This window comes from Mauremys mutica, chromosome 12 (genome assembly GCF_020497125.1).
Source record: "Mauremys mutica isolate MM-2020 ecotype Southern chromosome 12, ASM2049712v1, whole genome shotgun sequence".
Classification (NCBI taxonomy): domain Eukaryota; kingdom Metazoa; phylum Chordata; order Testudines; family Geoemydidae; genus Mauremys; species Mauremys mutica.
In genome coordinates this window covers 62,855,631-62,881,001 of record NC_059083.1, presented here as the reverse complement: position 1 = coordinate 62,881,001, position 25,371 = coordinate 62,855,631, and the positions used below count along the sequence as shown (strand labels likewise).

The following is a 25,371-nucleotide window of genomic DNA, read 5'->3' as shown; positions in this document are numbered from 1 at the left end:
AGCTGGGTGAAATTTTTCATTTGAGTCGACTGAAACAATTTGTGAATTTGGGCTGGTTTTGGTGAATTGTTTTGGCTGTGAAAGAGCTATAGATATAGCAGAGAGGGCTAAACAGTTCATTACAGAACTTCCAAAACAAAGCATTTTTCACTTTTTGGTTTGGAAAGACGTTTTGTTTCACAATTGCCCTCTGTTTTATTAAAAAAACCAAAACCCCTCAATCACAACAAAAGATTTTATTTCAGGCCGACCAATGCGTTTTGGTCACCTTGGCTCATCATTTCATTTTGCTGAATTTTTTTGTTTCAGGATGAGCTGAAACGATCCCTACCCCCGCCACCTCCCAAGTCTTTTGCTTGGGCCACCAAATTAATCATGCAACTCTACCTAGTGGGATTGAGTTCAATGGGTTTTAGGCATCCCGACACTTTTCAAAACCCCATTAGGTGCCTCTCTCAGTGCCTAAATGCCTTAAAAAATCTGGCCAACAGATAATGAGTGCCACACAAATGCCTAATTGGTAAACAGGAGGTACAACAAATTTATGCCAGCGTGAGAAGAATTTGCCCCTTGTTTCAAACCATTTTAGACATCTGCACGTACATGTGATCATTGCTCCTAAGAGAATTATTTTAAAGTGAAGAAAACACATACAAATGACCAATTTTCCATTTTAGTATGTATCATATACCTTCCCCCCGCCCCCTTTGCAGCTAAGCCATCACCAAAAAGACAGCACAGGCTCTCAATACCCGTAAACTTTATTAAATGTGTGCTTCTTCAGTCTTAAATTAAATTAATCTGGTCCATACAGACACAGCACCAAAAGGGAGGAAATGAGAAGATCACAAAGCAAAGAAAAACCAGAAAACATTATGTACAAACACGAGGTTTTTTCCCCCCCCTATGTTTAAAAATATATGGACAAGTCCCCTGCCCTGGATATTTAACTTAATATATGCTAATTTATGCAGGGTGCAAAAAAGGAGGCTGAATATCAGTTATTTAAAATAAATAAATTAAATTCAGGATATAAATGTCTATATACTGAGCATGTCATTGCTTGAAATATAACTTAAGGTTATAGCCCTCCCCCCTGGAATATCAGTTGCATTAAAATATAGGAGCCTCATTCCTTGGAATCCCATGACATACTGGGGTTTAGGTTCATTTCTAGTGTTTAAAATATTTGGATAAGACAATTCCTTGTGAGGTTATTATATACCCAATGGCACATTATGTTGATACAGCAGCTTTTTCCCCCCAGGAAATCACACCAACAAAAATCCTTTTAACACATCAGTGGAAAAGTCACAAGCTGCCCTGCAAAGTAAGCCCTGTTAGGCTGATCTTTTCTGATCCAGGCAGCTAGATCTCAGTTCAGTCGTCTACCCTGATTCAGCAAAGCATGTGCTTAAATTTAAGCATGTGCCTAGGGCCCAGCTTCTCAAAGGTATTGCAGTGCCTAATTCGCTTAGAAATCAATGGGAGTTAGGTGCCTAAATGCTTTGCTGAATTGGGGCTTCTGAGGCTGATCCAAAACCTACTGAAGTCAATGGAAAGATGCCTGTTGACTTTGCATCTGATCAATAGAGCATCTAGAGAAGGAAAATGCACTAGTTGGTTTTGCACCATTACACCAAAAGCCATGGCCTGATTTTTGAACAGTGAGAGCACCTGTGTGTCGCACTGAAGTCAGTTGAAGGGATCTCCAAGTGCGCAGAACGTCTGATCACAAGGCTGTCAGTTATTTAAAATCACTAGGGGGTGGGTGTCCAATTGTGTACTCATGCTGTGCAATTCCTATCTGGCCTGATTCCAACATCACACCCATTTTACACCAGCACATCGTTATTATTTGTAATACAATAACGCCTTGGCACCTGGACCCCTTTGTGCTAGCCGTGCACAGCTATGAAGCAATGTCAGCTAAGACTGATTTACAGTGGTGTAAATGCGATCAGATGGAGGCTAAGTGGGCGATGCCTCTGTGTAACTGAGGGCATGGCTGCAGATGTAGCGTGCTTTGACTTAAACCAGCCTTTGTAGAGCACAGTAGGGAAAGCACTGTAGTCTGTCCACACTCACAGCTGCCAGTGCACTGGCATGGCCACATGAGCAGCTCTCGCAACGGCCACAGAGAGCAGTGCATTGTGGTAGCTATCTCAGCATGCATGTGGCTGCAACATGCTTTTCAAATGGGGGTGGGTGGGGGTGGTGTGAGACAGGGAGTGTGTTGTGTGTATGTGGGGGGGGAGAGAGAGAGGGTTTTTGGGGGGCTGAGAGCAGGGCCGGCTTCAGACCCCAGCGCACCAAGTGCGCGCTTGGGGCGGCGTCCCGCGGGAGGGCGGCAGGCGGCTCCGGTGGACTTCCTGCAGACGTGCCTGCGGAGGGTCCGCTGGTCCCGCAGCTCCGGTGGAGCATCCGCAGGCATGCCTGCGGGAGGTCCACCGGAGCTGCGGGACCAGCGGATCCTCCGCAGGCACATCTGCAGGAGGTGCAGCGGAGCCGCGGGACCGGCAACCGCCAGAGCACCCCCCGCGGCGTGCCGCCCTGCTTGGGTCGGCGCAAATCCTAGAGCCGCCCCTGGCTGAGAGCATGTCAGCAGGCTGTCTTGTAAGTTCAGACAGCAGCAGACCTCCCCCTCCCCCTGCCTCTCTCTCTCACACACAGCATTCCACAGTAATGGTTGCTTTGTCTTGGAGCAGATAAGCAGCCGGCTGTCAAATGGAGCTTTCAAAGAGCATATACAAAACAATGACAAGAGTGATCACTTGACTTAAGGGGATTATGGGATATTTCTGGAGGCTGAACAGAGCGCAGTAATGCTACACCTCATCCACACTGGCGCCGCGGCACTCCAGCGGGGGCGCATCAAACGTTATTCTACTTGCCGAGGTGGAGTACCAGCAGCGCTGTAGCTGCGGAGTCAGAGCGCTCTACGTGCCTTGCCATTGTGGATGGGGAGTGAGCTAGTGCACCTGGGGCTGCTTTAATGTGCTGTAACTCGCAAGTGTAGCCAAGCCCTGAGACAAGGCTATGACCCTCCATATTGATACAGCGCTTTAAAGAGACATTGTGAAAGTCTAAACGTTGCATATGATAAAATGCACAAACCCAACCCTTATCTGGGCTCAAGAACACCTTAGCCTATTAAAACAGAAAGATTTTCAAACATCTAATTCGCTTTTCATCACCAATTCTCTCTCCCACCCCACTTTACTCCATTGGGAAAAATCAAACTCTTTAAGTCAATTTCACTTTCCAGTTCTGCTACACTTGCTCAGTAATGTTGAGCTGGGGGTTTCCTTACACAGGGGACTGATTAAATTCATTCCACACCCTTGTTTAGGATTTTGAAATCAGACTAAGGGCCTTAGGTAATTTGGTCCCAGATCCTCAAAGGTATTTTAGAGGCTAACTCTCCTTGAATTCACTTAAATACCTTTTAGGATCTGAGGTTTAAATTGTATTAGATTTCAACAAGATTTGCGGACCTAACTTTTCTTAGGCTACTAGGAAAATGGCAAGTTTTATTTAGTCAGTGGGATTTTCAAAAGCACCTAAGTGATTTAGGAGCTTTGAAGGTCAATGGGCAGGAGTTGATTAGAAAACCCCACACCCCTAACCAACACTTTGACTGGTACAAAACCTGTGTATAGAGCACAGGGGCGGCTCCAGGCCCCAGCACGCCAAGCGCATGCTTGGGGCGACATGCCGCGGGGGGTGCTCTGCCGGTTGCCGGGAGGGCAGCAGGCGGCTCCGGTGGACCTCCCGCAGGCGTGCCTGTGGAGGGTCCGCTGGTCCCGTGGCTTTGGTGGAGCATTCGTAGGCACGCCTGCGGGAGGTCCACCGGAGACGCGGGACCGGCGACCGGCAGAGCGCCCCCTGCGGCGTGCCGCCGTGCTTGGGGCGGCAAAATGATAGAGCAGGCCTTCATTATACTGAAAAACAATGGGCGTTGGCACCTATGTGTCAATGTGCCTGTGCCACTTGCTTCCTGTTGTGCCCAAGGCACTTAGGTGCTTTTAAAAAATCCCACTTCTTAGTTTTGTGAAACTTTTTTGTTTTGTAAGAAAGCCTAACTTTTGGCCCTAAACTCTGTGACTGTGTCCCCTTTAAACAATGCCAGTCGCTCAGCAACTAAGTAGGCGGTCTAGTTCCCCCAACTGGTGCCATAAGGCCTTTTGATTCTGATGCCCATTAGCTTTCACAAGGGTTAGGAGGAGAACCTTGCACCGAGATTAATGCTACATCCCTGTACCTCTACCTTTGCAAGACAATTTCTTCCAAAGGCATCCCACGACGTGCTTAGTCATACTCAGTCTGACAGCAGCAGACTTAGTGATTAAAGACAACTAACACTTTATGAGCCATACTGGTCCTTGATTCTATTAACTGATTCAAGATGGGCTTGTCGCTGTTCTCAAATGCAGATGATGACTTATAAGAGATCCAAGACATTGAGTCTGGGAAGCGATTGGGGAAAATGGAAGGTCATGACTGATTTCTTCACTGTGCGGGGAGGAATTGCAGCAAGGCTGCTTCCCTGGAGCTCTTAGGAAGTCGCAATGCCTGGTCCAGTGGCCACTACTGGGTGACACGGTACAATCACGTGGGCTAAATTCAGCAGTGGATCTAAGTTTAGAAGGACTTTTAGTGTACTTTATACCTCTCTCTGAACCTCCACGCTGTCACCGTGCAGACTCTCCGGGTATGTCTACACTGCCATCAGAGACCTAAATGCAGCACGTGTAGCAAGACCTGAACTAGCTTTAATCTAGCTCGCATGAGTGCCCAGAGCAGGGAAGCCGCAGCAGCATGCGGGCAGTACAAAACCGCCTAGCATCCTGGGTAGTTACTTGGGCAGCTGCTAGCGTGTGTGGTCACGGCTTCATTGCTGGTGGTACCCGAGCGAGCCAGAAGCAAGCTAGCTTGTGTCTAGCTGCATGTGCTGCAGGCACGCCTCCACTGCAGTGCAGACATACCCTCAGAGGTTGCCGAGTGGGGCTGAGAAAATGTAAATGAGATTTCAGAACCACTTCAGTGATTTAGAAGCACAAACTCTATTGGCTTTCAAGGCAACTTTTCTTCCTGTGTCACTTAAGGGTGTCTGAAAATCCCACCCGGGAAGGCTAAGTTAGCCTACGGAAGCGTAAGTTACACTCCCATACAAATCACCTCTGGCACTGGTTACATGTATAAGCCAGGTTGCAAAATGACACCGAGGTTTCTTATCTGCAGCCCAGGGGATTCTTGCCATAGGAATTACCAATATTGAATACAATGTTCAGCCATTATAAATATTTTAAAATGCGTCTCTATTCCACTGCCAGGAAGTTCAAAGTTCAAGAGACTCCCTGTTGCAGAGTAATGCAGCTTTGGGGGAGGGGAAAGCATTATGTCATATAAATATACGAGTGAGCGTCTTACATGAGTCAGAGCTGTCTGGAAACACGATCTAATAGGCCACATTTCACAGAGAGGGCTTTCATTTCCCTTCAATGTGTCCTGTGTGTGTTGGGAATGCATAAGGACCATAAATACCGTAGCCCTCTCTTAAAAGTAAGGGGAATTGTCACCAGACCTCAAGAGCACCTTTTCAAAGTGCTAGGTATGGGGAGTGGGATTTTCAGCTGCTTGGTTCCAATTCATCTGAATGGATGTGGTATGGCCAAAACCAAAAAGCCACATCTTGAAAACTTCCACTGATGGTCTGGATGAAACATATTGGGACTTTTTACTTTTTTCATGTACGGTTCTGAGCTGAGGCCCACTGAAATCAATAGGAACCTTTCCACTGACTGCAGTGGCTTTTGGATCAGGCGTTACACACTTGGCTGGGGCCGGCTCTTCACCCACAAGCTGAAAGAAGCTCTGGGTAACAGAACCAAGGCGCTCAGACAGCTTCAGCCTTTGGTGAACTTCAAAATGCATCGGTCCTTCAACCCTCCAAGGACCGAGCCACTGCCTTGCTGTTAGGCTTAAACCACTGTGACACCTAAGGAGGCGATATCATTGCTCCACAACAGCTGGGTTTTGGAACTGGAGGTGTAAAATGGCATTGCTCACATGGGAAGCGGGAATATACGGAGAGGGCCGTTCATCGAGCAGTGCCAGCAGGACAGCTGTAACCAAACCAGCGGCCTGAATGAAACAAATCAATTGCTTTCCAGAGATTCCATTTTCAGGTCAAGCAATGATAGCAAAACAAGTAAAGAAGGGCCACTTTGATGGTTCTCCCATCACCCCCACTAGCTGAGCATGAGCTCAGAAACTATAGTGGTGGTCAAAGCATTTCACATTCTGAAATTTCATTGAAGTATTCCAGTAAAATGTCAAATTTCAGGGGAAAGGAAACACACACTGTCATTGATTTTTGCTAAAAACTTTTGCCAACCTGCTCTGATTTTGGCATTTGCGGCTAGAAAATGGAAGTCCAGAGGAGGTTGATAGGGAAATACAACAAGGGGACAAAGTTAACAGCTTTACTGCTGCCCCAAAAGAAATCTTCTGGTTTGAGTTTTGGATGCAAGTTGGAGGTGGTGATGAAAATTCTTGCACTGTCCAAATTCATCCGCGTGTGCTGTTTTACTCAGCTGAGAAAGTGTGGCTGTTGCAGCAGCCCCTTTAGCTGTTGTGACCACAGCTGGCCAGGATCTTAACAACAGGCGAGCACTGTAGCCACCCATGACTCCGCCCTTAGCCAGACCTCCGTGAGGATTAAGACACAAAGGGAAGCACTGTTCGCTCGAGCGAGCGCTAGTGGCTTTACTTTGTTCTGGGTTGCATTTGACTGATCTGATCACTACTTTTGTTCTTTGTTCGGTTCAGATGATTATAAAATGTTGACCCAGATGTTTTGTGCCACAGGATGCTGCCCAAATAAGGGATTAAAGCTGGAGCCGGAACATTCTGAAACAAGAACTGAGACAGAGGATGACCTTACTGGCGGGAGGTAGCGGGGTCAATGTGACCTCTCGTGCTGGAGGTGGGTTCCCCGCCTCCAATGAACCTTTGCCACAACATTTTCTCTTCTGAGATTTTTCTGAAGCCAAGAGGGCCTCGTCCAACATATTCCTGAACGTGGCTTAGCAGGATACCTCACACACCTTCCCTCCTCCAACTCTGGGTCTTACTCAGTTATTCCCTATTCAAGAATATACAGGACATGGAATCCCCCTATAGCCCACAATGACTCCCCTCTTAGTGTGAAATCCCATGAAGGCCATAGCCTCAAACTCTACGGATGACATCCAATGGGAGGCATGTTGGCTTGGTGAACTTTCTGAATGGGAATCTTGAAAGAGGTGGGTGAGCTCTGAAATAGCAACCCGGAGAGAGTACAAGTGATGGGGGAAGCTGCTTGAGAGCTGGTGGGCTGGAAAACGGCCTTTTGACTACACTGAGATTTTCATGTCAAAAGATCAGTTTTTGTCAAAACCTATTTCCTTGCCTCCCCCGCTTTCTATAACCAAAACCCAAATTAGTTCAATTTTGTATATAAAAAACCCTCCAGTTTTTCACCAGTTGCTGAAAAAAAGTTTGGTTTTTGATGACAGAATTTTTTTCCACTTTTTGGACCAATTCCCCCACCCCAAATTTCAAAGAAAAAAACTGATAAAAAAGTGAAAAGAAATTGATAAAAAATTTTCACAGGAAAAAATGTCTTGACCAGCTCTGGGATCTTCAGAAGTGATTTAGGTATTTAGGACCCTAAGCCCTATTTTCAAAAGTGACTAAAAGATACATTTTTAAAGGCATTTAGGCACCTATCCTGGGGGTTAAGCACCTAAATAGATTTAAAAATCCAGCCTTAGGGTACGTCTACACTTACCTGCCGGTTCGACGCGGAGAGTTCGACTTTTTGGAGTTCGAACTATCGCGTCTGATCTAGACGCGATAGTTCGAACTCCGGAAGCGCCGCGGTCGACTCCGGTACTCCACCTCGGCAGAAGGAGTTGGCGGAGTCGACGGGGGAGCCGCGGAGTTCGACCCCGCCGCGTCTGGACGGGTGAGTTGTTCGAATTAGGGTACTTCGAATTCAGCTACGCTATTCACGTAGCTGAATTTGCGTACCCTAATTCGAACCCCCTTCTTAGTGTAGACCAGGCCTTAGTCACCAAGGCCCAGATTTGTAAAGGTATTTAGGTGTTGCTGAGCTCACTCTTGCAATATCTAACTGATTTAGGAGCCTAGGTCCCATTTTCAAAAGTGATTTAGGCATTTAGGAGCCTCAATCTTAATGATCATGTATCAGAGGGGTAGCCATGTTAGTCTGGATCTGTAAAAGCAGCAAAGAATCCTGTGGCACCTTATAGACTAACAGATGTTTTGCAGCATGAGCTTTCGTGGGTGAATACCCACTTCATCGGATGCAAGTAGTGGAAATTTATACTACTTGCTTCTGACGAAGTGGGTATTCACCCACGAAAGCTCATGCTGCAAAACGTCTGTTAGTCTATAAGGTGCCACAGGATTCTTTGCTGCTTTTACAATCTTAATGACGAAATTTAGGTGCCTAAATCAGTTAGGCACTGCAAGGCTGAGCACAACAATGCCTAAATACCTTTTAAAATCTGGGCCTTAGAATCCTAAATCCTACTGACTTTCAATAAGAGTTAGTCTCTTCTAAGTGCCTATGTCGCGTTTGAAAATGGAACACAGGCTCCTAAGTCACTTAGGCAAATCTGAAAATGTTGCTCCTGGACTTTTCTATAGACATAGTGTCAAATCCTGAAACCACTGACCTAAAGGGCCAGAGCCCTCTTGACTTCAATAGCACCAAGCTTTGGCCCACAGCCACCTTGCCTCGTCCGTGGAAGCAGACACCAACCTGCTGCTAATAGAGGAAAGAAAACAAACCAAGCAGTGACATTGTGTCAAAAAGAACAAACAGAATGGAGAGCGTTTTCAGCACACCTCTTACATTTCCTCTCTGATATGTAAAAAAAATATATATTATATTATATTTTTTCTTTTCTTAAATTATTCTTTTTTTCAGCCTCAGTCCCAGCCGAAGTCATGTCCAGTCATCTGGTAGAACTTCATGTTGAAAGGCCTGTAGAACTCCCGCAGTCTCTGCACCACCTCTCTGTCTATACTGGGGTGGGTCCTGCCTTTCGTTTTCCCCAGGCAGTGGGGTTTGCTGCTGCCTTCAGCTTTCTTCAGGCAGGGGAAGCCCTTGGTTTTGTTGAAGTAGAAGTGTTTGTCCGTGATGATCCTTTTAAGGCCCAGAAAGTCCTGGACCCTGCCCAGCTCCCCGGCAGGGTCACTGATCAGCCTCTCCCCACTGATGAAGAGGATCTGCCCAATGGGGAAGTAGAGGAGCCAGTTCTCCAGGTGCTTGGCGTAGATGCCGATCTGGATGGCGCTCCACGAGGTGTCGATCAGGCCTGTAGTCCTGTTTTTGAAGGTCAGGCTCTCAAAGGTGGGGATATCAGGCTTCTTTGAGAGAGTCTGCGTGTAATCGGAGATGGCTCGGGTCACGGGATCCCGCACCACCACGATGAGCTTGGTGCCCTTCGACATGGCGGAGATTCGAGCAGGTGCTTCCTTGGTGACGAAGTAGCTGGGAGTTTTCTCCATGGTGATCTGCCCATCCAGGGTTCTGGGCATCAGCTCCCTAACCGAAACAGAGAGAGAACACACATTAATGCAGAATATCATTGGAGTGGGGCACGCGATGACCTGGGAGTGAGCATCAGGATGCAAGGACACTATCTGTGTCCTGGTAACCAAGGAGTTAACTCCATCTCCTCCTGCACAGGTGGTGAAGGGGAAGAGCTATGATGCCCTGATTCAGCAAGGTACTTAAGCACAGGCCAAATTTCAAGCCCATGAGTGGCCCCATTGACTGCACTGGACTTGAGCGTTTTTTCAAGTGAGGCACGTCCTGAGAACTTTGCTGAACCGTGGCCTATGGGTGGCTCTTCGGGAAACAGAAGGGAAAGCTGGGCTCCACACCAAGGCTCATGGAACAGGCCTGAAACCCAAGTAAGGGAGTTTCCCATTTCCTTTCTATTGCTTAGGGTGACTTGATTTGTTGCTGTGACCTTACTGACCGTAGCTGCATGTTCCTCCACCTGCATGTTCCGCCTTATTCTTTAATTGGCTATGTCCGTTAACAAAAAGTTCCACCCTCGCATGGTACCTCTGAGTTGCGTCAGTAACAGAAATGTGGTGGGCACATGGATTGCCCCTCTCCAGGCAGACACATTGGAGCATCCCAGTGGCTCAGAGAAGAGCAATACCACAGAAAGCATGATGCTACTCAGGGAGCTAGGGTGGAGAGACTGTCAACATGGAAACATAACAGACAAGAATGCAACATCATACTAATGAAGTTAATGCAATAGGAAAGGTAGCAACACCTGATGATCCATTTCCACTGGAGTCACCAGAAATACCTCCATGTACTCTGGTGGGAGCTGGATCAGGCTCTTGGGGCTTATCTACATGGGGAAATAGCCTGGAATAGCTATTCCATACTAGCTCCCCATGTGGACACTCTTAGCTTAATCTGTTTTAGAACTGGATTAAGCTAATCCACACAAATGCTCTCAGTGCAGAAAGCAGACTGAAAACTGATCAACAGCACCAACGTGAAGAGTGGATCAATAAGGATCAGTTATGATACTTCCCATTTATGTTCAATGGGACTTAATTCTAAAGAAACAAGGTCCAGGAGTTACTGGGGTTCTGGCTTCTCTGAGAACACTATAGTGTCCCAGTGCCTCCAGGATCGCTTGCAATAGCTTCTTATAACATTGTACAAACAACACCTATCAAGGCAATTACTGTACAGAGCAGTTTCATACTCTCTAGTTATGTAGAGCGTATGTCTTCACTGCAAAAAAAAAGATGTTCTTAACTCGGATTAACATAGCCGTGTGACACGGCAACTCAGCTTTTAACTCAGGTTAGCAGCTCAAGTTAAAGTCTGTAGGGGAGCCTGGGTTGAACTCGAGTTGCTAATCTGAGTTAAAAGCTGAGTTGCTTTTTCTTTTAACCTGAGTTAGCTAACCCGAGTGAAGAACACACCGTTCATGTGCAGTGAACACATACCCTTAGGGAGATGTGGCAACGCACTTGATGGGCCTGTCTCAGAATAACTGATTTTCACATGGATATCGGCACGTACAGTAGAGGACAGAGCCGCGTCTCAGTCAAGAGGAGATGGTATGAAAACATAACAGGGAACTTCCGGAAAAAACTCAAACCTTTGCTTGCAACTGCACAGTAAGAACCAATTTAATCTATAAATTACCAGTGTCCTGTCCCTTTAAATTCCTCCTTGCCCACATTGGGATTTCCTGCCTCCCGGCTTGAATTCTATTGAATAACACTGAGTTCCTGTAAGAAAGACACTCCCTTCCTGTAGGGTATGAGGAATTTTAAAAGGCCAGGACTGTCAGTGACTATCTTTTGGGGTTGTCCAGTAGACAGCACAATGGTTCAACCTAAAAGTGTTCAGTACTAGCCCCCTGCCCTCAATGCTTTCCTCCTTCCCCTCCGCCCCAAGGAATTCTACACTCCACATTTCCTTCCTGTCCATTCATGAAACTCCCATTGCCTTTGGAGTGAAGTGGTGTGGAAAAGCAAAGGTGGCCTTTGCCTCTAAGAATTCAATGCAATGCACAAAAGGCCAGAGAATTCAGGGTTAAGGTTACCCACCGTTATAGGTGCAACGCACCTTGCTGGCCTAAACTCTGCAAGATCTAAAAACAAATGACATATGCTGGGCTTCTTACGCAGGCCAAGCTTCCATTGATGTTAGTGTGCATTTTGCCTGAGAAAAGACTGCAAGAGCTGGTCCTACATTCGCTGCAGTGCTTAGTCAAAGAGGAATGAACTCACAGTGCCAGCCTGAACTATGAGCTTCTTTACATGAATCTGGTTAAGACAGACACATGCAAGTTGAGGCAGAGCCAGGGTGGGGCCTTGGGGGAAGGGGCGGAATGGGGGAAGGGGCTTTGGGGCCAAGCTGGGGTGGAACACCCCTGGGGAAAGCTGAAAGTCGGTACCTGTGGCATAGGAAGAATAAGTGACTCGCCCAGGATCACACTGAGCATCTGTGGCCTAGCAGAGAATTGAATCAAAACCGTCTTCAGTCCCAGTCTAGCATATTGATCACAAACCCATCCTGCTGTCACCAAAGCTGAGAGGCCACAGGGCATGAGCTGCACCATGTTTGATCCCCTTAGACTCATGCCACCTTACAGGGCACCTCTGAATGAGCCCAATGGCTGCAAAATGCCAGTCATTCAAATGAACCTGTACTGGGCCAAGTGAGAAGCCACCTCAGATCTACTTTTTGTCAATTCTCACTGCAAACAGCTGCTATCTGCTGTAAATGAGCCTGTTCTTCCCAGAGGACCCTGAAAATAAGCAGGATGCCTGCTGCACTGGTAGCAGGTTTCACCTCAGTGCAAAAAAAAAAAAAGAGCTCTCAAAGAAACCGCACCCTTTGCCCCTAAAAAACGGGGGTTGTAATCAAATCAGCAACTGACCCCTAGCCTTTGACCTCCCCTTGGCACTAGAACCCGAGTGCCATGATGAACTGCCCCTAGCCCATATTGCTGTTACCGTCTGACAGTGGCAACATCTGGACTGGAAACCTGTGCAAAACACCAGCAAAATTAAAGCCATCGATCAAAAAGGCTCCAACAAAAACCTAGGCTGAGTGGTTAGGTTACAAATGAGATAGAACCGACTGATTGTTTCTAGAGGAATGTTTTTTATTGCGTGCCATGTGTCACAGATGCTTGTGCAAAGAGCGCGCCCTTGACAAGGCTGAGGATTAGCTGTCGCTGGCCGGACAAGGCAGGTTTTGTGAATAGCTTTCCTCGCACAGCACCACCAATTACAACAATGCCCATTTTGCAGGTACTCACTTGTCTCTCTCCAGTTTGGAAGCTTTGTACTGCAAGTCTGGAAGCATTCAACTCCTTTAAAGGGAATGAGAGGTGTTAAGGTAGCGGGAGTGCATGCATGTGATCTTGGGAGAGTAGGTATGCTGCCACCCAATGGCACTCTCTCCCTTCTGAGGCTCATGTTGTAGTTAGGGTCTGCAGGTAGAGTTGCTACCTGCCCAGGTTTTCCCAGGATCCTCCTTTGTTTGAGGTAGCAGTCCTGGGAAATCGGTAAGGACATTAAGGATGTGATGCCAGCTGTCCAGTTTTATGGGCTCAGTGTCACCCCGGCTGTTCTGAGTTTTTGTATCTCAGAAGTGGCAACCCTATCTGCAGGCAGGAACCTAAACATACAGTGCAACAGAGAACAACGGGAGCTTGCAATGTAGCCGTTACAACGTATTATTAGCCTGTATTATTTGCATTGCCATAACTCCTCCGAGCCCCAGTCATGGAACAAGACCCCCTTGTGCTACACGCTGTGCAAACACACAGCAAAGAGACAGCCCCTGTCCCAAAGGGCTTAGGACCTAGCACTGTGCTACACGAAAGAAACACAGCCCACTTTAATTTCATACCACGAGCCGTTCATTCCGGCCTCATGACGTACCGTCATTACCGTGCGGTAAGGAAGTGTGAGAGTAGGTGCAGACAACTGAAAAAGCGGCATGACTGGCTGCTGCTAGGAAGATCTTGATCATACTTAGCTGCTTGTAGGCAGCAGAGACGAGAGTGGAGTTTTGAGCGTCGTTTCAATGGAGACATGAAATCAGAGAGACAGAGTGAGTTCCACCATTCCTCCAAGGTGCTTACACTATCACAAGGTAACATTACTAGAGTATCTGACACTGCAAGGCAGAGAAGTACTGTCATCCCCTTTGTACAGCTGGGGACTCGGGGCCCAGAGAGACTAAGGGTAACATTTTCAAATTCACCTGAATTAGGAGCCTTAATCCCATTTTCAAAAGTGACTCGGGCACTTAGGGCCAGACTGTCAAAGGTATTTAGGCACCTAACAATGCAGATAGGTGCTTGGTGGGATGTGCAAAAGCACTTAAGCAGGCTATGCAACCAACTCCCATTGATTTCAAGCACCTAGAGTCCAAGGATTAGGTGAGGATCTCATCTTTCTTTCTGCATTTTATTAAAATAGAGGGTGTTTCTTGCCCCCTGCTATTATAGAGAGAAGCTTGAAGACTTGACCTGGCTGCTACCTGAATGGGTAAAAAAACAGAAGGAAAAAAAAATCTGACATTTACTACATTTACAAAAAAATCCCATGATTTTTAAGCCAATCTCATAATTTTCTGGGGCCTGGTCCATGATTTTTGAGCGCTGGGGTTGGCAATACTGCAAGCAGCCTGTCTCCTGCTACCCACAAAGGAACAAGACTGGCTGACAGGTTACAGACTCTTTGGCATTTCTAGGACTTTGCCTTGGATACTCTACAACACAGGAACAAAGAGTCCTGTGACACTTTATAGACTAACAGACATATTGGAGCATGAGCTTTCGTGGGTTGCATGCGTCTGACGAAGTGGGCATTCACCCACGAAAGCTCATGCTCCAATACATCTGTTAGTCTATAAGGTGCCCCAGAACTCTTTGTTGCTTTTTACAGATCCAGACTAACACGGCTACCTCTCTGATACTACAACACAGGAATTGCCAGAGAGACTCAAAGCAGTGGTCCACCCAGTCCAGTACCTTGCCTCTGACAGTGGCCTGTTTGAAGCATTTCAGAGGAAAGTGCAATAAACCCTACAGTAGGGGGTTATAACCAAGCCCACGGGGAAAGCGCCTTCCTGACCCTCATCAACTGGCAGCGGCCTGATGCCCTGAAGCATGGAGGTTTGCTCTGAGGCATGGGGAGCTGAGTTCCATGGGTTTGTCACTCACCTCTAAACGACAAAACTGATTTAAATGAGATTCCCAACTGAATGCTGCAGAGGGTGCTGAGACTTTGTGACAGAGGCTTTCAGCCTGAAACACAAGTTTTATGACCAAAGCAAGCTATAAACTCCTAGAGGGGATGAGTGGGATGGAGGAGATGGGGGTTGTAATGGAAATGCTGATTCACCCCGAGCTGTGAGGATGCAGAGGGCCCAGATCTAACAAAAGTAAAGTGAGAGTTCCCACCAAAGCAGCTGTGATAATTACCAGCATTTGCTAATACTTTAATTAGCCTGATCGTTACCGTGTTCCCAGGGGATTGTAGGGAAGCACTCATTTACGCCTACGTTCATAAGCTTCACGCAAGTGTGGATAACGAATCTGTCTGTGTGCATACACATGACAAAATACCACTGAGTGCTGTTCACAGGGCAGGGGCAGGAGGTAGCCCCCATACACGGCTCAAGCACCCTTTGCCGCGCCCTTAGAGGGACAGACAACTTCTGAAGGCAGCTTAGCTCCCTGTCACAACAGCCTGACCTGCCTCTTGTTACCAACTAGGTCCGGGCCTTCAGGGTCGCCCAGCTCCGCGGTGAGGCTGGGAGGCAGACAGCCCCTCGCAGTGTCAGGGGGGAGAGAGCAGGAGGCGAGGAACATTTTAAACCCCAAGTGTCACTCCACTAAAGTCAATAGCTCCATTGAGGCCAATTGATTCCACTGGGGCAGGACGCAGCAGAGCTGATCAGTAAATCAACGGGACTATCTGTGATCAGCAAAGGCAGGGGCTCTGGAAATGGCGGCCCAGCAAGGCCAATTAAAAGCTTTGCTTACTTCTGTTTGTGTTTTGATAACTCTTGCAATCCCAGCTGTCTCTTCCCAGTTAGGAGCTTAACCCTTTTTGTGAGCTCCTTCCAGCACAAAGGCTTTCTTCAGCGCTCAGAAATGAATATGCTCCTTTTCTGCTGGGGTCAGCCAAACGAAACACGCTGGGAGCCACTGGGAATGCACCACCACAGCGCTGGGGAGATCAATCAATTACAAAGGGCATCTTTCATGGACATCACCAGTTGCCTGGAGGGCTCTGCGGATGGATGGCATCTGGATTTTATTGCAAAGGAGCCACTTGAAAAGACCAGCACCACAAAAATGTTTTGGCAAAGGTGCTCACAAATGGTCTCTGCCAGAATAAATGGATTTTGTTATTTTAATTTTAGTGGGGCTCTGGGTCCTATTTAATTGCTTAAGAGAAGAGGAAGATTTCCCTCAGAGGGAGCCTTTGGGATGTTTGTACTTATTCATATTCAGCCTTTTGCAGTTCATCAGCTCCTTCCGCCCATCTCTGCCTGCTGGGCCCTGTTCCAAGCTTGAGCCTAGGAACTCTTCAGGAACGCAGTGGCTGAAGGAACCCCTCTGTTGTGCTTACACTACTGAGGCCAGGAGAGTGCCCCAAGCCCAAGGCTGAGCATGCTGCCTATAGACAAGGAACGTCTCCATTTGGGTAATCGAAGGCAGGGACAGCCACTGTGGTGAATCAATCCCTGCTGCAACTCCATGGGCTTTGACAGACTTACCCCAAAGATGAATTTGGCTGAGGCAGGGTGTGGGTTCTCAACCTGGAGACTGCGGCCTAACAGGGCTGGGCGGAGGAGGTGTGTCACAGCACTCTCCCAAAACTTTTCCTGCTGTACCAGGGGGGTCACAGCATGGAAAAAGCAAGAACCACGGGCCTAGAGAGTCCAGCTGTCAGACTGGGGACTGCTAACTGGCTACACCTGTTATAGTGTCCAGTCAGTACAGAGCTAGCAGTCATTATATGCCCTAATATTGTGGAAATTAGATGCAGCAAAGACATCAGAGCAGAGGTACAGTCCTTGTCTCCCAGATGCATGGCATGAACATATGAAGACAGGCCTCCTTTACCTTGCAGACAGTAGGCAATCAATAATGCAAAGCAGCGCCCTTTCCCCATCCTAATGCAACTTGAAGGGGCGCCATATCACTCAAAAAGACAGAAGAGATTTCAATGCAGCTGTTGACCAATGGAGGCAAAGCCTTTGTTTAACTGCATCTCTCCTCCCCAGCCCGGATTTGCAAAGTGAAGGCATTTATTTGTTCCATTGATAAGCCAGACCAACTACACAGCCAGGCACTTGATGACACAATGGACACCTGGAATGAGCACAGTTCAGAGGAGCAAGACAAGAGAAAGCCTGGGGCACGGCAAAACTTAAAGAAGTGTAACATCCTCTCTCCTCTTTCGTACTAAGACATGCTGCCCTTGTCCTACATGCATCACTGAAGCGTCTGTAGGCCTGCAGCACAAAATCCAACCATTCTTCTTCCAAAACTCACTGACTCCAGTACTAGGTTTTTGAAAGGCGCAGAGCTCCCCCTCGGTGTAGAGCCAGGCTCCGCTGATACAAAGACAGACTCCTTAGGGAACTCAGGGGTTAATAGCCAGGGATGTGGTGAGCTCAGAGACTGGGGCTGTTAGGACAGATACAGCATGTGCATTTTTGTATTCCAGTGCTTTGTATTTCTTCAGCTGCTTGTCTCTAAGCATCTCAAAGCAATTTACAAACATGCACTTCCGAGCCCCTCGGGCAAGTGGACAAAGAGAGGTTAAAGCTCAAAAGCATCCACTGATTTTGAGTGTCCAACTTGAGACGAGGGCTTGATTTTCATAAGGACTAAGGGCCACATTGTTAAAGGCTTTGAGGCACCTAAAGATGTAGACAGGCACTTAGGGCAGGTCTACACTATGGGGGAAAATCGATATAAGATACGCAACTTCAGCTACGTGAATAACGTAGCTGAAGTTGAAGTATCTGATATCGAATTACTTACCGTCCTCACGGCACGGGATCGACGTCCGCGGCTCCCCATGTCGACTCTGCTACCGCCGTTCGCGTTGGTGGAGTTACGGAGTCGACATGAGCGCGTTCGGGGATTGATATATCGCGTCTAGATGAGACGCGATATATCGATCCCCGAGAAATCGATTGCTACCCGCCGATACGGCGGGTAGTGAAGACGTCCCTTAGTGAGCTTTTTCAGAAGTGCCCAGATGCCTGACTCGCATCGAGTCCAATAGGAGTCAGGTGCCTTGATAATCTCACTAGGTGCCTTCAAAAATCTGTCCCTAAAACCTCCTAGGTCTTCCCATCCAAGCCGTAAGTGGGCTCAACCCCAGCTCGATCTGATGAGACCACAGCTCCTCCGTTCTACCATTATTATTTGTCTGAGTCTCGTGTGAGATCACTTCTGTGGCCACAAACAAAGCTAGAATCCTGGGCCAGAATGTCAACATTGCTCAGCACCTAAGTGTTGCCATTGAGAACAACGTGAGCTGCTGGGTGCTGAGGACTTCTGGAATTCTAGGTACTAACATGGGAGCAGTTGGGTGCAGGCAAGGGGGCCACAGGCAAGAATTCACACGTGTGTGTTTTCAGCTCTTTCTGCTGTATTCATTTTAGCATGAGCATATGTACCGATGTATATTTTACACAAGTCATTTACAGCAGAAGGTAAATTTCCCCCCCTCCCCAGTAAGCTTCTGCCATCAAATCCCGGCACTGCAACCATCTCCGCATTGTCAGGGCTGGAAGGCGGGATGAAAACAGCTGCTATCGCCTCCAGTTTGTTTGTGTCCTTTTACGCTAAGCATGAAAAGCGGGGAGCGATTAGCAATAAAACCAGCAGAAGCGGAGCCATTCTGAAGACCAGCTCCCGTACGGCGGTGGCTCATTTCAAACAGCAGCAGCAGCCCTGGTGTCTGTGCGTCTCTCACAGATGTGACAGCCAGTACCTGCTGCCTGTCTGGGAAAATGAAGGAGAATTTCCTTCCCCAATCAGCCACTTTTCTCTCAATTGCAGCAGTCGACTTCCTGCCTCGAGACCTTCTTGGGCTCTTTTACAGCTTGGGAAGGATTTAATGCATCGGTGGATAGGATGCAGTGAGTGGTCCAGGGTCCCAATCTAAATCTATCCAGGCCCCCAGTGCCTTGGGAAAGCTGAAGTTGATCCTGTTGCAAACCAGACCGTGAGACAATGGCGGCTCCACTCCAGGCTCAGCATCTTAAGCATTGTGAATTCAAACGCAGGCAGCAGGGACAAATAAAGCTGCTTTAACACCACAGCCATTGGAGTCAATGGACACTGACCCCTACTGGGACCCACACTCGTCAGGTGTCCGGGTCTGGCAAATAAAGCCCAGGCTTTTCCTAGAACGCCTAGTGGCACCTGTTTGTCCCAGCTGGCCTAGAACCGGCTTAGTGTTCAGGTGTCTGTGCTGGAGCTACGCTGGAACGGTCACTTATGACAATGCTGCATTGTCGGGCTGTGCTATGACATGATGGCGCCACACTGTGTTGTTGGGGCGCAGTGGAATGATCCCAACTGACCATGTGATAATCTATGAATCATCTCTGTGTCACTGTAGCACCTGGCACAGGGAACTGCCTCTGTGTGTGGCATTCCTTCAAGAGGATTGGCTAAAGGCCAAGACTATAACAGGGTTCAAAAAAGAACTAGATAAATTCATGGAGGATAGGTCGATCAATGGCTATTAGCCAGGATAGGCAGGGATGGTGTCCCCAGCCTCTGTTTGCCAGAAGCTGGGAACAAGAGACAGGGACTGGATCACTTGATGATTACCTGCTCTGTTCATTCCCTCTGGGCACCTGGCATTGGCTGCTGTTGGAAGACGGGATACTGGGCTAGATGGACCTTTGGTCTGACCCAGTATGGCCACTCTTATGTTCTTATAGAACTGGACCCCAAAGGACTAACTAACTCTCCTTTATCTGAACGCAGTTCTTAGAATCATTTCTGCTACACCGCTCACTTACTGTGCTTCCTCAGCTTAGATCCCTGAACAACTCCCAGTCACATGCTGCTTACTGTCCACCTGAGGAATTATAACTTATTTAAGAATGTAAAGGATGGCTCAAAGAACTGGTTTCAGCCGGGATATACAGCTTACATTTCTATAGGTTATTCAAGTCTAGCTCTGGCTGGTAGCAACTGAAAGTCAGCACCTTCCATGATCTATATGCAGTGAAGTGACTGTGATAGAAATTGGCAGTTTCGTTACAGTTCCAAATGGACAAAAAGAAAAAAAAAAAGAACATCGTAACTGGCACCATTGCTGGAAGCCGTCTTCATATGGCTGATGTAAATGTAGAGCAACAACTATAATTTTACATCCAGATGGTTAAGCCAGATAACTGAATCTGGAGTAGCAGAGTGTATTGCTGTGATGCCTTCTCCGTATTTGTGAATCAGGCACTGAGTTGTTAGATGATCCGTGGTCTGTTCTGGGTGACCACAGGTGCACACTGCAGAGTCTTTAAATTTCCATTTGTGCAGCAAGTATCCTCATCTGCCATGGTTTGTGCGGATGTGCTTTAGGGTTTCCCAAGAGCTTTGTGGGAGATCAAAGCCAGGGACCTCCTGCATCGGGTCTTTCATGAGGTGTTTATTTGTGGCTTTTTGTGAATTCCATTCAGCTTTCCAAGCCTCAACAGGGTTGAAGTTGCATTGATGAAGGTTAAACGCATGGGTCCAAAAGGGCTTATGCGACTTCACGTGGTGGTGAGGGACATTGTTGAGATCCTGGTGGATGGGAAGATGTTTGTTTTCCACGATCCTCTGGAATTCCTGAAAACCCTTTGGGCCTTTCTGGAAGTAAGAGAGATTAACTGGGCTATGAGAACTAAGCTACCCTCTCAGGCCTAGATGTGAACTATGGAGGTACACTGGTGCATGAACTCTTCCTAGCACAATAGGGCCCTGGTCACATGTGCCAATAATCCATGGTACTTACACGGCCTCTAGCTAACTGCTTTACAGTATTTAATGTAACTAGCCTCACAACACTCTAGGAAATAGGGTAGCACCACAATCCCATTTTACAGACAGGGAATCGAGGCTGATCTGCCCATGGTCACATAGGAAGTCTGTGGTAGAGGAAGGACCCGAACCCAGATCTCCCAAGTCCCAGGCTAGTGCCCTAACCACTTGGCCATCCAGCCTCACTACCAGAACACTAAGAAACTAGAAAGGGATAAAAAGCTACCCAGCTTTGATGCGCAGCACAGCTCTTCCAGGACATGGTGAATGGCAGCTGTATCCACAGCTGCAGACAAGAGAGCTGCCTTCCGCATTCTAAGCCTCTCTTTGCCACATCCCAGTGGGTTGCTGCAAGGGCTGATTGTGCTCTCAGGTGCAGAGGCCTGCAAGGGAGGAGGAATCAGCAGGACGAGATGAGCTCCTAAGCAGCGAGGATCCTATTTCCATGCAGATGCCCTTGGGCGCTGCGAACAAAGGACACCATAGGCCAGAGGATGCAGAACTTATCGGCACCTCGACGGCTCGGCAGAGCACAGCGTCACACACTGAAGCTGATGCTTATGCTCATCGTTGGCTTTGTTCCCGCTGACCTAGCCATGGCCCCTAAAGGGCACGCAGGCCATTAAGTATCTGCCAGACAAACGATGGGAACGGAACGGAAGCTGACGCCGAAGCTCCATGACAAATTGTTTACATAAAGCTAGGTTTTCTAGAAGTCACAAAGTCATTAAGAGCCGAGGGATTTAAAGGGTCCCAGGACCGTATGGCCTGGAGAATCTTATTGATGTTATGACATGGAGCTTATAGTGAAATATAAGGGCAATGCTCAGCCTCCCTCTCTCTTGGCTCTACGACACATTCACTGGGCAGCATAGGCCTGGATGGGACTGCACTGACAACCAGTGGGAATGCACCATTCCCATCCAGCCTGCAGACACCACTGCAGGCTATGCAACAGGAATATTCAGCCCAGCAGCAGCTGGGCCAGGCACTAGGGATATGTGCAAGGGGAAAGAGGGGAAAGGAAAGCTCCCTGCCCAGGGAGCAGAGCAGCTGGGAGCCACCACAGGCCACTGCTGCAGGCCTGAGGTTTCAGCACCCTCCCTAGCCCTAAAGCATCCCTCTGCAGAGGAGGACTGGGCAAGGAGATCCATGTAGGAGCTTCTCCTTGGGTCCCATCTCTGCATTAGCATGCAGGGGAGCCAGCACAGAGCTGAGTTCCTGCTGCAGAAGGAGGACACTGACACCTCCAAACCCTGCCAATTGTTGCACAGGGTAGCCATACCATGGGGGATCTGTCTGGCTCCTGGCACAGGATCTGCCCCCGAGAGAAGAGGCAGGTTCTTAGTTACTGAAGCTGACAATAAATCGCTTATAGTGACACTCAGAGAAGATGCAGGAACATATTTGCTACAGCTCAAGGGTTTTCATTACAGTGGCAGAAACTGGTCATTCTTCCCCTAACCTCTCGTCTTATAAACAATGTCCAATGTTCCTGAAATGTAGCCACCTCTGGGGTGGAACGTGGCAGCTGTTTAACAACTGCACAGCATGGCTGCACAACATCTTAGGAGAGGAAGTGAAGCAACAAATACCTTACACACTTGAAACGCTTCCACTTGTTTCCAATCTGCCATTCAGAAATTAGTGGTTAGACTTTCAGTCCCCCACTTGGGTAAATAGTCCCAGTGAAGGCAATGGGGCTACTCACGTGAGTAAGATTTATTCACAGGAGTAAAGGTGAGCATGATCAGCCCGTTTGCTTGATTAGTGCACATCTCCTGCAGCTCTTCTGGATGAGCTTGTATCTCCTGCATTGCCATGCCACCCACTCACTATTCGGTTCCATTATCTGAGCATAGGGGTGAGGCTGTTGAGTTGGTGTCTGTCCAAAGATGGAATCTATTTGTCACACAAGCAGGAGAAGCCCTACTGTAACTTAAGGATCCTGCAAGATCATAACACCAGAAGGGATGAGCCCTACTTGCAATGTACACACATACAGAGCTTACCTACTGACTCGCTAACACGCACATTGAGCCTGTGGTTGCACTGATTTTAGATCATATCGTATGTGTTTACACACATGTGAGCTGTGCAAGGAGCCAACTGTGACCAAATGGGATGCTGTCCCTTTAAGATAATAGTTTGAATCTGTTTTGCAACAACCTGGCCATTGAAGGACATAGCCTGAGTCCTTCATCAGTTTTCATTGTTCAGGTGGCTTCCAGTCAAATGAATAATAATCAGTATACCTAGTACTTTTCAACCATAGATCTCAAAGGAAGTCAGTAGCATTACCCCCATTTTACAGATGGGAAACTGAGGCACAGAGCAGTGAAGTGACTTGCTCAAGAGGACTAAGCAGGCATGTAGAAGAGCCAGGACTAGAACCCAGGTTGCTAGAGTTCCAGTCAGTTTTGGCAAAAAGAACAGGAGTACTTGTGGTACCTTAGAGACTAAAATTTATTTGAGCATAAGCTTTCGTGGGCTACAGCCCATTTCATTGGATGCATAGAATGGAACATATAGTAAGATGATATATATACATACAGACAACATGAAAAGGTAGAAGTTGCCATACCAACTCTAAGAGGCTAATTAATTAAGATGAGCTATTATCAGCAGGAGAAAAAAAAAACTTTTGAAGTGATAATCAAGATGGCCCATTGCAGACAGTTGACAAGAAGGTGTGAGGATACTTAACGTGGGGAAATAGATTCAATTTGCGTAATGACCCAGCCACTCCCAGTCTCTATTCAAGACCAGGTTAATAGTATCTAGTTTGCAAATTAATTCCAGTTCAGCAGTTTCTCATTGGAGTCTGTTTTTGAAGCTTTTCTGTTGCAAAACTGCCACCTTTAAGTCTGTTACTGAGTGACCAGAGAGGTTGAAGTGCTCTCCTACTGGCTTTTGAATGTTATGATTCCTGATGTCAGATTTGTGTCCATTTATTCTTTTGCATAGAGACTGTCCGGTTTGGCCAAGTACATGGCAGAGGGGCATTGCTGGCACATGATGGCATATATCACATTGGTAGATATGCAGGTGAACGAGCCCCTGATGGCGTGGCTGATGTGATTAGGTCCTATGATGGTGTCACTTGAATAGATATGTGGACAGAGTTAGCATCGGGCTTTGTTGCAAGGATAGGTTCCTGGATTAGTGTTTTTGTTGTGTGGTGTGTGGTTGCTGGTATTTGCTTCAGGTTGGGAGGCTGTCTGTAAGCAAGGACTAGTCTGTCTCCCAAGATCTGTGAGAGTGAGGGATCATCTTTCAGGATAGGTTGTAGATCTCTGTGATGCACTGGAGAGGTTTTAGTTGGGGGCTGAAGGTGATGGCTAGTAGCATTCTGTTATTTTCTTTGTTGGGCCTGTCCTGTAGTAGGTGACTTCTGGGTACTCTTCTGGTTCCATCAATTTGTTTTTTCACTTCATCAGGTGGGTATTGTAGTTTTAAGAATGCTTGAGAGATCTTTTAGGTGTTTGTCGCTGTCTGAGGGATTGGAGCAAATGCGGTTGTAACTTAGAGCTTGGCTGTAGACAACTGATCGTTTGGTGTGTCCTGGATGGAAGCTAGCCGTCAGTAGGTTTCTGGTATAGGGTGGTGTTTATGTGACCATTGCTTATTAGCACAGTAGTTTTGGGTGAGTAAAGGCTTGAGCCCCGGGTGAATTTAGAATGCACCCCGGAAAGAGATATTTCTTATATCCAGATGAAATCAACCAATACAGAGTTGTTCCCATTCTAGGATAAGGCTTCCCACACCTAACTCTTTGTGTATGGAAAACTGGCTGATGCGGTTCTATACTGTGAAAGAATGAATCCCAGGAATAAAGGTGGGGAGGTTCCGGGGGGGGAGGGGGAGACTGGCTAGTTGTGTTGTGTGATTCATTCCTCTAGGCTTCAGGAAGGTGGACAGTTTCTTTTACAGGGTGAGTCTGGCTCCCAAACCCACAGTGGCTTTTTTTTTTCTTATTAAAGAAAAATCCCATCAAATATGACAATTCCCAATGGGATTCCCAACTCTGATCCCAAAGGGATAACACAAGGCAAGCCTCTGATTGCCAGGTGCTAGGACTGGACAACAGGGGATGGATCACTTGATAATTGCCATGTTCTGTTCATTCCGTTTGAAGCAGCTGGCACAGGCCACTGGCAGAAGACAGGATACTGGTCTAGATGGACCATTGGTCTGACCCAGTATGGCCGCTCTTATGTTCTTCAGTGCTTGTACAACGTGGGATGGGACTGAACGCGCAACGCAGCAAACCACATGTGCCAGTTTGACTTCTCCGTGCTATAAGCAGGGAAATGCATGGTGCATATTTCCTCTATTGAGAGCACATATCTGTCAGTGACATCAGTGTTACAAATGATTTAATCGAATGCTACTTCTGTGGGAGCAGCAGCGATGTGTCGTTGCTCTGCTGGGTGACAGCTTGGTTAAAAATGAAGCTTGCTTGTTAATGCAGAATTATCAGGGCTTTGCATATGTGGCAGGAAGAGATAAAACAAAACATATTTCCTTTGGTGCTGAGAGTTAACAACATACACAGCTTTAAAAAAATCCCAGCCCAATAACCCAACCAGTATTCAAGATGAGGTAATTATATTCTGAGATCCTTTGTCCCCGTTTCACAGTGTCTTCTGCCTTGGTTTCTTGTCTGCTGTTTTTCTATCTACATTTCAAATATTACCCAGCTGGGTAA

General features: G+C 47.4%; 1 protein-coding gene across 1 annotated transcript in view; it reads right to left on the bottom strand.

Moving 5' to 3' along the window:
• Nucleotides 1-9,006: 9,006 nt before the first annotated feature.
• LOC123346999 (heparan sulfate glucosamine 3-O-sulfotransferase 3A1-like) overlaps nt 9,007-25,371 on the bottom strand; it is a 78,950-nt gene continuing 62,585 nt past the window's right edge. The window contains exon 2 of the mRNA XM_044984423.1: nt 9,007-9,625. Coding sequence (XP_044840358.1) covers nt 9,007-9,625 — 619 coding nt within the window. The remainder of the gene's footprint in view (nt 9,626-25,371) is intronic.